Source organism: Aspergillus japonicus, assembly GCF_003184785.1.
Source record: "Aspergillus japonicus CBS 114.51 unplaced genomic scaffold BO86scaffold_45, whole genome shotgun sequence".
Lineage (NCBI taxonomy): Eukaryota > Fungi > Ascomycota > Eurotiomycetes > Eurotiales > Aspergillaceae > Aspergillus > Aspergillus japonicus.
Genome location: NW_020291682.1, coordinates 106,624 through 119,756, shown reverse-complemented (window position 1 = coordinate 119,756; position 13,133 = coordinate 106,624). Strand labels below are relative to the sequence as shown.

Below are 13,133 nucleotides of genomic sequence, written 5' to 3'. Positions count from 1 at the left end.
CGTCTTGTGGGAAATGTGCCTTGGACACCGAGAAAGCGAGAAGACAGTACTAACCAAACGAAACACAATCCTCATGGTACGGTAAGTTGTAGCACCGGACGTCAAGCTTCGACATCCACGAACCGGCCCTGCCCTGGTCTGGCCGTCTGTCCCTCGCATCAACGATGCATCTTCTCCTCAATACCAAGCATCCCCTATCCCTAGAGAAAGACAGACAGGCAGCAAAGGAAGATCTCCATAGGTATGCAAAGCATGGCCAAAAAATTAAAAAAAAGGGCGTGCGCCCCCGGCCGAGAGCCGCCTCGCGTTCGGCTCCGAAGCGACCTCCGGACGTATGTCTGATATCGATCACTACGAGGGGAACACAAGAATGCCCGCCTTCTATAGGGAGTGACAATTGACCTATAACATTGTGATATGTACTGTACTGTTACTGGGGGCAGGGGAGGAGGACATGCCGTCCGTCCCGTCTATGGCTTACTTAGGTTGGCGCTGGCTCCAAGCTTACTCCTGACGATCATGTGGATCAGATGCACCGGTAGTTCTATCGCGATGGGATGAGAATGCAGGAGGGGGGGGGGGTTGGGTCTTTGAAAGGAAGAAGGCCCTGGCGAAGGTCAGGGCGCGGCGGTCACTGTGCACGGGATGGTGTGTGGGCTTGGAAGGCAGACGCCGCTTCCATCATATTCAGGTATCAAGTAAGTAAAGTCAACCACTGCAGCCTCCGTACCTCCTCTGTTACTCAGTACTTGTATCGCATGGTTATGGTTCATGCATGCCACCAGTTCAGGCAAATGATCAGATCGGCGGATCGTCAGGTGACGACCAGTGACCGCCCTCCTGCATACTCCATGGAAATCCTTTCGGCCGGACGTCGGACTTGATCAACTTTCATCAACATTCATTCATTAACTACCGAGATTGTCATGATCATCACGTCGTTACTACATTAGTGCAAAAAGATAAACAACGCGTAACAAAGAAAGATAAGGCGCGAAAGCAAATCCACAAAAGTCAGCTAAACAAAGACACGGTTGATTCCCCTGAGCAGTGTCTCCAACCCGTCTGCCAAAGGATCATCTCCGGGCTTGGGTAAAAGGCGTCCCTGCGAGTCAAACCGGTCAGGCAAATCGATAGTCGAGTCGGAATCAGATTCCGCGCCGTCTTTGCGGGACCGATCTTCAGACCGTGTACGTGCAGCGAACGGCTCAGAGGACGAGTGGCGGCGACGTGGAGTGCGGTTGCGCCCATGGCCATGTATTGATGCAATGGTAGAGTCACTATCATCCGTTTCGTACCCGGGGTCATGCTGTCCTTCATGTTCCGATTCAAGGTCAAAGGCAACCGATTTCGGCCTTGCCGGCTGGCTGGCCGCGCGGGGTCGTCGCTTTTTCGGGCGAGGAGTTCTCAGCGATGATCGTGCATCTAGGCCTACATGCCAGGTCAGCAAGGGCTCCTTTGTATGCAAGGCAGCCTTCCCTGAACCCACCATCTGATATGCGATCTTGGGTAATGGGGTGATGGGGAGATTTCCATGCGGCACTCACATTCTCTTCTACCCTTCGGGGCCGAGGTGCATACGGGTCTGACTCAGGATGCGCAGGATGAGCATACGGCTGCGGTGGCACAGCGCCGGGTGGAGGTGGATAGTCGGCAGGGTTGTAAGGTGCTGGTTCCGTGCGAGGCGCGGAGCCAGGGGGTGGAGGAAAGTAATTGGTATTGGGGTAGTACTGGTGATCGTCGATCGGCCGAAGAGCAGCAGGAGATGGCGGATACGGATCATGTTGGTACGGAGCTTCGTCTGGCTCATGATTGGTCAGCACTTGAATGGAAGCCTCAAGAGAATCAACCTTCGCTTACCCGATCTGTCTCTGTCTCGCTCTGCCTTCTTGCGCTCATTACGCTGCGCGAGCTTGTGGGCTGCGTAACCGACTCCTGCAGCTCCTAAAGCGGCCTCGGCGAATTCCCGCGAGCGACTGCGATGCCGTTCGTGCCCGCCTCGTCGTCTTCTCCGGCTGTCACTCTCTGAGTCTGACGAATCACTACTGTAGCGAGCTGCCCGGCCTCGGCTGCGACTACGACTGCGGCTGTAAGGCCGGCGTCTTGTTGATCCGAAGCCTGCTGCGCCACTTGCAACAGGGTCAGATGCATCCGAGTAATATCCATGTGAGCTCCCAGGCCGACCGTAGTAGTTGGCAGGAATACTACCATGGACTGGGCGTTCTCCGTACTCGATCAGACCAGGAGAGGACTTCGTTGGATCAGAGTAAACCTCTGAAGGGGCGCGGCTGCGAGATCGTGAGCGTCGAAGTTCTCTGTTTCGTGAGGCTTCTTTCTTGTCCTTGTTCTTTTCATATAATCCAGTAGCCGCAGCTGTCCCAAGGCCGGCCGCTAGCACTGGTAGGGCTTTCCTGATTGCGCTCTTGGATCGAGACCGATCACGTCGCCCTGGACGTGAGCGGCTCCGGGCCCTCTCGATCAGGCCTGCCACTGCTGCTCCAGCAAGGCCAGCCTCCGCCATATGCTTTCTACTTTTGGACTGGCTGCGCTCCCCATCTTTGTTCAGCGGCAACGACCGTGTGGAGCTGGCAGCACGGCGGTGGCGAGATCGACTGCGTCTGTCTTTATTGGAATTGGACTTGTTTCGTGCCAGGGCAACAGCTCCCGCAATAGCAGCGGCACCCAGGCCGAGTTCCGCGAGCGTCCGCGCGCGCGAGTGGGAGTGAGAGCGACTGCGACTTCGACGACTGCGGCTATGACGATGATGGCGGTGATGACGGGAGTGTGATCTGTGATCGTCATCAAAAGAGTGGGAGCGATGACGACTCTTGCTGCGATAATGCTCTCTTGCACGCGAGACTGCTTCAGCAGCGATGACGCCCAATGCACCGGCACCCACGTCCCGGCCCAGGCGGCCAACTCCCTCAGGCACTTCTTCTCCTTCTTTCTTGTGATGGTTGCGAAGAAGTTCTGCCGCCCCAACACCTACTAGGGCACCCTCGGCTAGATGCCGCCGCCGATGGGGATGATCATCGTACTCCCGTGTCTCTTTGCGAATGTACACCATGCTCTCATCGCTGCTGTAGTCCTCTTCATCGCGACGACGGGTAGCCTGTGAGACAGAGTCGCTGGGGCTCAGTTCGCGTCGGGAGCGACGGTCTTCATCCCACTCGCGGACACGACGATGATAGTAATAGCCGCCAGGCTCGCGATCCACTTCCGACCGCCGCACAATATCATAATCGGACTCTCGTGGATTGACGTAGACGGGGCCGCGTGCTTCAAGAAGGATTATCGGCTGAGTTTCACGAATGATAACGGGGGCGGGGTGGCTGCGAATGCGCTCGGGCACATAATACTCACGTTCACGTTCGTAATAGTCTCTTTCGGAGCGGTAGTCAAGTGAGCGCGAGTCGAAGTCAACCTCTCGTTCATACCTTTGAATCATCACCGGCTCCTCTCGCTCATGAGTGCGCCGGATAACCAGCTCTCGTTCGGCCGGGTCCTCATGGCGATAGAAGAAATCACGCTCACGTTCACGCTCACGCTCCTCCTCCGAGGGGATGACGTAACGCTTGATAGATACGGTCGAGCGGGGTTCATCCCAGTCCCGCTCGCGATCGCGCTCTCTGTAGACGTATGACATGAAGTAATACGATTTCAAATGGATAAAGGTGATTGGGAAGTGACGGGAAAAAGGAGGTTGCTCTATGCAAGAAAAGAGGAAGGAAAGATGAGAAGCAGTTTTGAGAAGAAGAATACGGAAGATGAGGGACTGCAGCGAAGTGGGGTAAGCGAGGCTGACGAGAGAGGCTGCCGAGTGTCAACAACCGACGGGCGTCGGCGGATGGCTGTACGAAGGCTCAACTTGATTCGAGAACGAAACAAGGCAGACGTACACCGTCGTCAGCAAGACGAAATAGAATGCGGGATGGTCAAAGACAATTGCTCCGAGCGAGAAGACGGGCGCCCAAGGAGGGGTTAGTCCAACCCTCGCCCAAGATTAAGTATGCCGGGCCGCGATGATGATTTGCCGGGGCATTCATTCACTGATTCACTGATCATCTGTCATCCGCTCAGTGTGTTTGGATTTGTGTCAGGTGTAACACAATGTAGCATGCAGCATGCAGCATGCAGCATGTATGGAAGAAAATGTGGGATATGGAAGGTGGAAGGTTGATGAACGATGATGATGAAGTTTGAAGTATTAGAAAGGAGGGGCAGAAATGAAACCTGAGGCCGCGAGGGCTGACAAACCACCCAAACCAGCTGATCCTCCACGTGAGGAACTGCTTCTTGCCTTGTGACAATTGCAACTTCCATCCTCCTCCTCATCATCAACAACTACCACTATCTTCTTGGATCTACGAGTATCTGCAAGCCTCGCCAGAAGGTTTAATCTGATCTTGGTCCCTGGGGAATCATTATTCCCATGGAAATCAAAAACATGGCTACGTATCCAGTTCCTTCTCAACCATGGAATGACAGCCGTCATACCATCGGTTTCAGGCACCTTATGCAAACCTCTTCAACCTCTAATCTAGTAAACGCCGGGTTTGAGGCCCCTCAGCTACCGCAGGGATCCACTGAAAATTTTTATCATTCAGCTAGGTTCTTCATACGCTAGTCGGATGCGCCAGTCTCATCCGCCTTAACCGTGGTGTAAAGTACGGAGTACTGGAAAATTTTCCCGCGAGATCTGGAGTTGCCGAAGTCGGATCTCGGACACTGCGGTCTTCGGCTTTTTTTATTCCTTTCGAGAAGCCAAGCGGGTGAAAAGACCCTACACTTGTTAGATGTTCGGTATCACCTTTACGCTGTTATCAGCAATTGAGGGAAGAGCAACCCAGTAATGCTTCGATCACCATGATCCGAACCCCGCTTTGCATATTGAAGGAAGTTGTTATGGATTTTCCGTTCAAGGAGGGCCTGCACGATAATCCCTGCATGGTGCTTTTGAGCCGTGGACCTAGCATACGTGCCCTACGGGGCTCAACCGTGTCAGCAATCGAATGATGGCTGCCGCTTTGACCCCTCGCCTCAATCTATTCTGTAGCTCAACCACCCATGCAATTTTCGAGACTTGAGGCGCCATCTCCTTTGGGACTCGCCAAAACGCTAGCATGGTGGGTGCTGCTGATACTCTGACAGCAGACCAGAGCACCATGTGCAGCGAATCTCACCCCCAAGTGTGGCTGGAGCCACTTTAGAAGGAAATATGGGCCTTTGCTGCAGAGCAAGCTCAAACGAGAACAATGATTGACAAGAAGGACAAATAGATTTACAAATTAGTCTCACAACGACCCCCTTTCTTGCCAGGATGACAATACTAGAGGATTCTGAACCATGGTTCTCTGTGGCGGTGATGCAGGAATGGACTCAGTCTGTATGCACCTAGCCACAATTCGTCGGACACAATGATTGCGACGGTTTGAGGGTCAAGCCCCACAATGCCGTCGACCCGACTTGACGCACTATCGATGCTGGCAGACGTCATCGCTATTCCGCGCACATCCCCCATAGGCGTTGGGTCTTCCCTTTGATCCGGCTTCCTCAAGCACGGATTGGTCAACAGTGTAGGGTTCTAGAATTTTTCCACCACCAAATCAGTCTGAGTTCTTTACCGGGGGGCTCTTAGTACAGGAGTTATAGGTAATGGATACGGAGGCAGCAGCAGAAGAGATTTTTAGATGCAAGCTGCGATCTAACCGATTCGGACGCGACAGTTTGAAGTGATAGTAACGTTGTCGCAGTGGGACGGAATTCTCCGTGAAGCAGCTTCCTTCTCTTACTTTTCTCGGTCGAATTAGCACCACGCCAGCGCATTCATTGTTCTTGAGCATCGGCCCAAAAAAATTCGACTAGACCGGCGATGCCGAAAATGGACATTGTAGGTGATAACCCAGTACAAGACTCCTTGCTCATGGGCTGCTAGACAGATTTACCTCGATATAAAGAGCACACAGCACATCGTTAGAACCATTCACTTAGCATGCTGTGTTCTGCACTCTGAAAACTCACAAGGTAAATTGGCTGGTGCTGCGTCGGCCTTCTGTCCCATTCCGGCATATCTTTGTTCTAGATTACCCATGTGCAAGGGCGAGCTCCAACGCTAGCTTCTTATTCTGAGTTAAATTTCCAGCGCCATCATGAGTACCTCCAATCGTTCGACCGGAAAGAGACTGCCTATAAGCTGCCAGGCATGCCGAACGAGGAAAATCCGCTGCTCTCGTGACGGACGTCCATGTCAGACCTGTGTTCGTCGTGGTCTGGGTGCAGAGGACTGTATTTACCTGGGTCAGCCGAGACTCGCTTCCCAACAAGCCATGACGGCTGCTCCACCTGACCAGAATGAGATGCTTGCACGTATCAATAGCCTCGAAGAGTTGCTTCACGAACAGGTTCACATTCAGTCCAACGACGTTATGTCACCCCAGAGATCGCCCAGCGGGACCGAAAGTGGAGCCGAGTATGAGCCTGCGTTTGATGTTAGATCCCGAGAACCCAGATCCCGATTACCCAGTGGCGCAGGCACTCTACAGACATTCAATGCCGGATACGTTCGTTACTTGCCGTGGGTGAACAGTCCTCCGATCTTCAGGGGCCAGTCAGCACCCAATGTCGAGACCGAGATCCCAGACGAGAGCGATGATCTGCAGCTGCCATTCGCCAAGATTCGTGTGTCTCGGGATGAGCTGTTAGCAATACTACCCCCACGCCGATATTGCGATGCGCTCAAGGACATCTACCTACGAGTCTTCTCGCCTGTAAGTGATTGTCATGTTTCCTGTCAGCCTTGTAACTCTTTGACGCGAGAGCCTCGATATGAGTGGAACTTGCTAACTCAACACCCAGCTGTTCCATGTTCTTCACGACCTCACCTTCGAAACCGAGTACCAACAATTCTGCCACGACGCCAACAGTGTCACCACCGCATGGATCGCGCTTCTGTTTGCGATTCTTTCTATTGCTGTCACGGCACTCGAAGACGATGAGATTTTGCTCTCCGACATTGGGCGCGAGAAGACGGCGAGTCGAAATGTCAAGGCATTATCTGCACGCTATCGGTCGGCCTCACTGCGATGCCTGGCAGCAGATAATGTTCTTTCTCGACACTCGATCCACTCGCTCCAATCTCTGATCCTCGTCAACTATGCTCGAGTCCACCGTGGCCTTCCCATCTGGACTCTGCTAGGGTTTTCGCATCATGTAGCCATCTGCATGGGCTGCCACGTTGATCCCAGCCGATTCGATCTCGGACTCATCGAACAGGAGGAGCGCAGACGTGCCTGGATGGGGCTCACCTCGCTATTTACTGTCCAGAGCATAGTCTCTGGCTGTCTTCACAACACCATCACACCCAATGATGTGAAGCCGCCCTTAGACATTAACGATGTTGACTTGCTGACGGGTTCTTTCTCGGGACAACCAGCGCACCCAACGCACATGACGTACCTGCTATTAGAATCTCATCTCAACCGAGTTCTGATGATGGTATGCGATGCGCTGTTCAATACGTCCCCGAGGTTTGGCCCCTACCAGCTCGAAACTCAGATCCAATCTGTCCGTGAGATGTGCGACCAGCGGTACAAGCTCAATTCCAGCCTCGAGCCCCCCTCGCCGCCACACCAGGCCAACCTAAACATCCTCTACAGCAGCATTCACCAGCTCCTTCTCCTCCTTTTCCGCCCCAGTCTCTGCGCCTACTTGCAAGGCGAGTTCACCCCCGAGACATATGCGGCGCGGACCAAAAGCGTCTCCTCCGCCCGGGCCTCGCTGGCCATCTACCAAGCCCTCCACGAGTCGCCCGTGTACGCCTCCTACAAGTGGTACAACAGCTACCTCGGCAGTTTCCACGCCTTCCACGCGGCCGTCGCGCTCTCCGTGACGCTGCTGTCCCCGGAAACCCAGTTCGAGTTCGACGAATCCAAGACGATCCTCTGGGACGCCCTCGAGACCTTTGCCGCTCTCTCCAACCGCAGCAATTTCTGCAGCAAGGCCGTGCCCGTTCTGCGTCAGATCATGTGAGGAGCTTCTCTTGAAACACTAAGGGCACTTGCCCTTTCCCAAACTTGTTCTGGATACCCTCAAAAGCTAACCATATCATTTTTGATTGTCTCCCATCCAGTGAAACAACCTGCACCCACGGCCAACAAGCCCTCGCATCGCTGGTCGGTCTAGACCCCCATACCGCAGGCCTGATCAACCCCCCCGGTGACTTCGTGCCCTTCCCCCCGATGCAGCGAATCCCCGAGACACTCCTCGCGCAACTCCAGCCGCAGAACTGGATCAGTCCGGCGTCGGTCCCGTGGGATGGGTGGGGGATCCCTAATAAATGAAAGATTGGTTGGTGGCAACGAGAGGGAGACAGACTGGCTGGCGGTGAACATGAACAGAAAGAAGGGACTGTTCTGTCCCATGTGCAGTGCCAACCACTAGCAAAGTGTGATTTGATGATCCAGGCCTAAAGACAGTAGTTTAGTGCCCCTTACGCAAAAAAAAAAAAAAAAAAAAAAAAAAAGGAGTTTAGACTACCATTATCAACTGTACTGGACTGTACATGTTGATTGACACTGTATGGCCATTAATGACTACACGTTCAGACCAGATTGGACCACCAAGGTACCGATCCGTCGCCCACAGTATTTCAAATCGTTGGTCACGGATCTACCTGTGACTTCACGTTGCTGAGGATGATATGTTGCTGAGGATGATATCAGGTTCTGGGGGTCAATGGGCTTGGTCGGATACCCGAGGCTGGAGGTAAGCGAGCAGGCCCTATGTACTCTCATGCTACCACGAATGTAGCCACTCACGATTTCATCTCGCGATGTTTGACTTCCGTGTCGTTTCTAATGCGAGAGAAGAAGGCATGACCCGTAAGGATCGCTCAATGTTACATTCCCCAGCACCACCTCCCCATGTCACAGATACAGCGATAGCGAGAGCAAGAATGAAATCTGTCAAGGGCACAGTTCAATGCACCGGGTAGTTAACACATTATGTACAAGAGAGGCCATACATGAATACATACACAAGACATAGAAAGGAAGCGGCCAGGGAGGACAGATGTCCAATCCGGCACGCAAGACAGCACAAACATTCGAAGACAAGACCAGAGAACGACGCCTGCGCCACGCCCGTGGGTGTGTGGCCCCTGTATCTGCCTCTTTGCGTGTTTCTTTCTCAACATTCCTCCTTCTCCAAAAGTCCTCCCCACTCTAATCAGACACAAAAACCGCAAATGAAAAACAACACCCCAAAAGTGTATAGAAGCGCCGTTGCTGATGCATACATAAGATGAAACGTCTTTTTCCTTCTTCAAAAAGACACCGCCGCCGGTTCTCCATGCTCGCGCCGTCGGGGTCAATCATGATAGATTTATGTCAGGTCATCACACATCAGTGGGTCAAAGGGGGAAGAAAAGAGAAAGCAGATCCAACACCACAAAGGAGGATAGGATAAACAAAAGCGTATGCGGCCATGAGTTGCATAGATTTTACCGGAACCGTAACTTGCCAAGAAGAATGCAAAGTGAGGTAAAAGGGGATCGCTGAACGCTCGAGCTGCAAGCTCCCATAACACCAGGAAGAAATCGGGAAATCGTAACTAAGCCGTGAAGGCTCGCTTCACCACACGGAACGTGTTTCGAACAACATCCAATGGGCTCGCAGGGTCTCGGACAGTGCGCAAACTGCGTGAGAAACGTTTCTTCGCCGATATTGTAACCGTGCCGTTGCCCTCGGGACTCTGATTGTGGTCACCGTTTCCGTCATCGTCATCCCCGTCATCAGGTATGACCTTGATGCTAGAGCTGACCGAGGCAGAATAGTAGCGCGAAGTCAGGGGTAGTTGATATTTAACCACGCCACGGACGATCAATTCGAACGGGTGTTGAAGCACACGTTCCCACCGTTCTGTGCCGCCCTCTTCGGTTTTGTTGCCGGGACGAGCAAGACGTATCTGTCCTTTCGAAGTCGATGGCTCATAGCGCCATGGCGACGGCTCCAACAGCAGCGGCGAGTCAAAATGGAAGACACGACCAAGCAACATAGTCTGGGGGTCACCCGCGGGATCGGTGGGCATAGGATCAGTGCCCTTGTCCACACCGCCGCGAGCGAGTGCCATGCTACCGAATTCGGTTTCAAGCGCCTGACAGCCGACCGAGTTCGCACACCGAGCGAGTCGAGCCATCTCCGCCCTTTTCCTGCTGCGCTCCACTCGAGGGAATGGGCTCGTGTCAAGATCATGCTCGCGCCAGAATTTGTCCGTCCCCACAAATCGACTCTTGGCGAAGATGTTCATATCCATGTCGTCGATAGATACCGGGAACAGATTCGGATTGACGGCTTGCACGTTCAAGTCCAGCATAATTTCCTGCTCGGACGCCAGAACGTTCTGGATATCGAGCACCTGCACATCGACGAGTGTCTTCGTGGTCATCACGGCGAAAGACGTGATCGCTCCAACAACGAACAAGAGCATTGCGGTGATGAAGAGGCATGCGCCGTAGCGGGAGAAGAAGCCACGATGGCGCTGCTGCATGTACTCCATCTGGCGGAGACTGGCGCTGTTCGGGCGTCGCCCACCGCTTTGACGGCTTCGTGTTACCCGGGGGGAGCCAACGAGAGGAGTGCGTTCATCATCCGCGCCTTCAGCATCGAAATCATAGCTGTAAAGATCGTGTGGCTTCTTGCTACCACTGATTGTGCGATAATTCGGGTTGGCGCGTGATCCAGGGTGTCGAGATTGTCGATAGGCATTGCCAACAAAGTGGCGGGGGGATTTGGCACTGCCCTGAGACTGAGGGAATGGCGAATCACTGTCGAACAAGGACGGATAGAGGTTGTTGTTGCGGCCGTACCGCCCGATATGGTGGTGCCGGGGAGTGTGCGTGCCGCTGCCATCGGCTCGAGGATGGCTGCGTATGGTCTCATCCCCAAAGTCATCGGGGTTGCTAGTGAAAGTATTATTGGTAAACTTCATGCTTCGCTTGCCCGTAACGCTGTGGTTCCCATCTCGAATCCCGGCTCGACTCCGACCGGCCAGCTGGTCGACCTGACTAGCCATAGATGTCGCGCTCGGGGTCCGAGAATGATACCGGTTCTGTCGAACTGGATACGGATCCGGGGGATTGGATTCGTACACAAATGTCTCGTCGGAGTCTGAAACATCGGCTTCGTCTACGGCACTGGCCACTTTCGCCTCAAAAATGTCTGCCTTGGACGACGCTGTGCTTGTCGTCAGCGCAGCCGGCTTCCGGGTTCGCTTCTTCTCCTTCTTCGGCCGAATAGTCTCGGTACTGGGTTTCATTCGAAGGGTCCCCGCATCCACCCGGCCAGTGTTGCCTCTATCTCCCGGCACCACACCGAGGGAAACCTGAGGAATCGAGCTGACAGTTTCGGTCTCAACAATCATGTTGCGCACGGAACCATCGGTCGGCTTTGCGCGAGGGCCCCCACTCAGTGAGGTAGTGGAGCGTTTCGGGATGATGGTATTGTTGGAACCTCGGGAGCCCGAGGGTGCATGACGGCGATAGCTATCGACCGGCTCCGAGCTCTTATTCCCACCACTGTCACTGCCACTTTCATTATGCTGCACTCTCGGGGCCTTGGGCGTCGCGTCCTCATCAATCTTCTGCAGTTGTGAGTCTTCTCGTAACGGCAACCCCAGGATAGTCTCGGTCGATGGTGTGGATTGATCACTGGCCATTTCCTGCACAGTTTCGAGGGCCGAGCCTGGTGTATGATTTCCCCGGTTGACGGCCCGGGGGGCACTTCGATCGGTCTTCGTCGCATGATCATCCGGTGCGGGCGTTGAGCGCTTGATTGAGGTGTTCGGTTGGGTGGTCTCCGGCTCCGACCGTCGCGAAGTGGCCCACAATGGCATGGTGGACTTGTCCGGGCTAGGCACATCGGAAGACGAATCGGCATTGGGAGGCGGGCTGAGGATTGGCGGCTTGGATGATTTGGATAATGCTCGCTGGATGGCGGTGGCCGAGGGGACGGTGCCCGGCCCTCCCGACGTAGTGGTGTTGGAGGCAGAGCGATTCGGACTCCGGTCGACGCTGCCTTTTCGTGATCGAGATGCGATCCGGGGGGTAGAAGGTGAGTTGCGCGGACGACGAGAGGACCGAACCGGGGAGGTTTCACGAGAGGATATAACGGAGGGAGCGGTGGGCGTCGGGATGGCGATTCCAGGAACGACATGCGAGAACTTAGGCAGCTGTGACACGGCAGGCCCCTGGATTTGGGATCTAAAGGTTGAACGTGGCACTTCCATCATGTCGCTCTCACTGGCAGATCGGCGAGGCGCTGCAAGAGCAGCGGCAGCCTCATCGGTTTGGGCCACTCTAGATCCGCCAGCGGTCCCGTGGGGAGGAGGTGACCTCTCGGACTCCGCCGCCATGACTTCTGCTGCGTCAGAGATGTGCTGACAACCCTTTCAGAAATCAGGAGGTCCGAGAGGGAACCAGGATAAGCGTCGGTGGCAGGCAAACACGAAGAGGGGGAAACTAGGACTCGAAAAATTCGGTGAGCACCAAGCGGGCGCGGGAAAGCCGGGACCAGGGCGCGGAGAAAATAACGATTGAAGAAGGCAAACACGGAAACAACCCAGATTGAGGAACCGATTTGGCCAAAGAAGCCAGGAGATTCGTAGCTTGAGAATGCAGAACCGCAGACACCACTGAGTGGTCGCCGCACTTGCGAATCAATGGTTTCCTGTTGTACAACACGACGTTACACAGTCAAAAGAGTAGTCGGAGGGCGAATGGAGGCCGGCCACATGCTGCGAATGGACCAAGCACCTCGGAGCGGGAGAAACCGTTATCGAGATAACGCGGAGAGGATAAACAACAGAGTCTCCACGGTAGCGGTAGCAGCCGATTTAGGTTGTAGGAGAGGGAAGGGGGAGGGGAGAATATTGGGGACTGAAGATGTAGGAGAATTGCGCAAAGGTCGAGTCAGGAAAAAACCAAGTAAAGATCCAGGCAGACCAAAGCCGTAAGGGCGGAGACAATGGTGCACATAACTTGCTTGAGCAGTAGGAGGGGTGGTAGGTGGTGTGGGTGTGGTTGTGTAGGTGGTGGGAAATATGGACAACGTCTAGAACAAGCTTCCAAGCCGTTGGTG

The 13,133-nt window shown here is 54.2% G+C and overlaps 3 protein-coding genes across 3 annotated transcripts; 1 reads left to right on the top strand and 2 right to left on the bottom strand.

Moving 5' to 3' along the window:
• Positions 1 to 1,018: 1,018 nt before the first annotated feature.
• BO86DRAFT_318428 (DUF3824 domain-containing protein) lies at positions 1,019 to 3,646 on the bottom strand (the record flags this gene model as incomplete). Its single annotated transcript, XM_025668211.1, has 3 exons — positions 1,019 to 1,431; positions 1,544 to 1,822; positions 1,861 to 3,646. The coding sequence occupies 3 exons, from the start codon at positions 3,644 to 3,646 to the stop codon at positions 1,019 to 1,021; spliced, it is 2,478 nt and encodes an 825-aa protein (XP_025525340.1).
• A 2,046-nt stretch (positions 3,647 to 5,692) lies between these two features.
• Positions 5,693 to 8,484, top strand: BO86DRAFT_457796 (Zn(II)2Cys6 transcription factor). The gene is made up of 3 exons (XM_025677248.1): positions 5,693 to 6,767; positions 6,856 to 8,024; positions 8,129 to 8,484. Exons 1-3 carry the CDS (start codon positions 6,150 to 6,152, stop codon positions 8,337 to 8,339), a joined length of 1,998 nt encoding a protein of 665 aa, XP_025525339.1. The 5' UTR covers positions 5,693 to 6,149; the 3' UTR covers positions 8,340 to 8,484.
• A 973-nt stretch (positions 8,485 to 9,457) lies between these two features.
• BO86DRAFT_151677 (putative phospholipid metabolism enzyme regulator) lies at positions 9,458 to 12,714 on the bottom strand. Its single transcript, XM_025666317.1, has one exon. It carries the CDS (start codon positions 12,406 to 12,408, stop codon positions 9,610 to 9,612), a length of 2,799 nt encoding a protein of 932 aa, XP_025525338.1. The 5' UTR covers positions 12,409 to 12,714; the 3' UTR covers positions 9,458 to 9,609.
• Between the last annotated feature and the right edge of the window lie 419 nt (positions 12,715 to 13,133).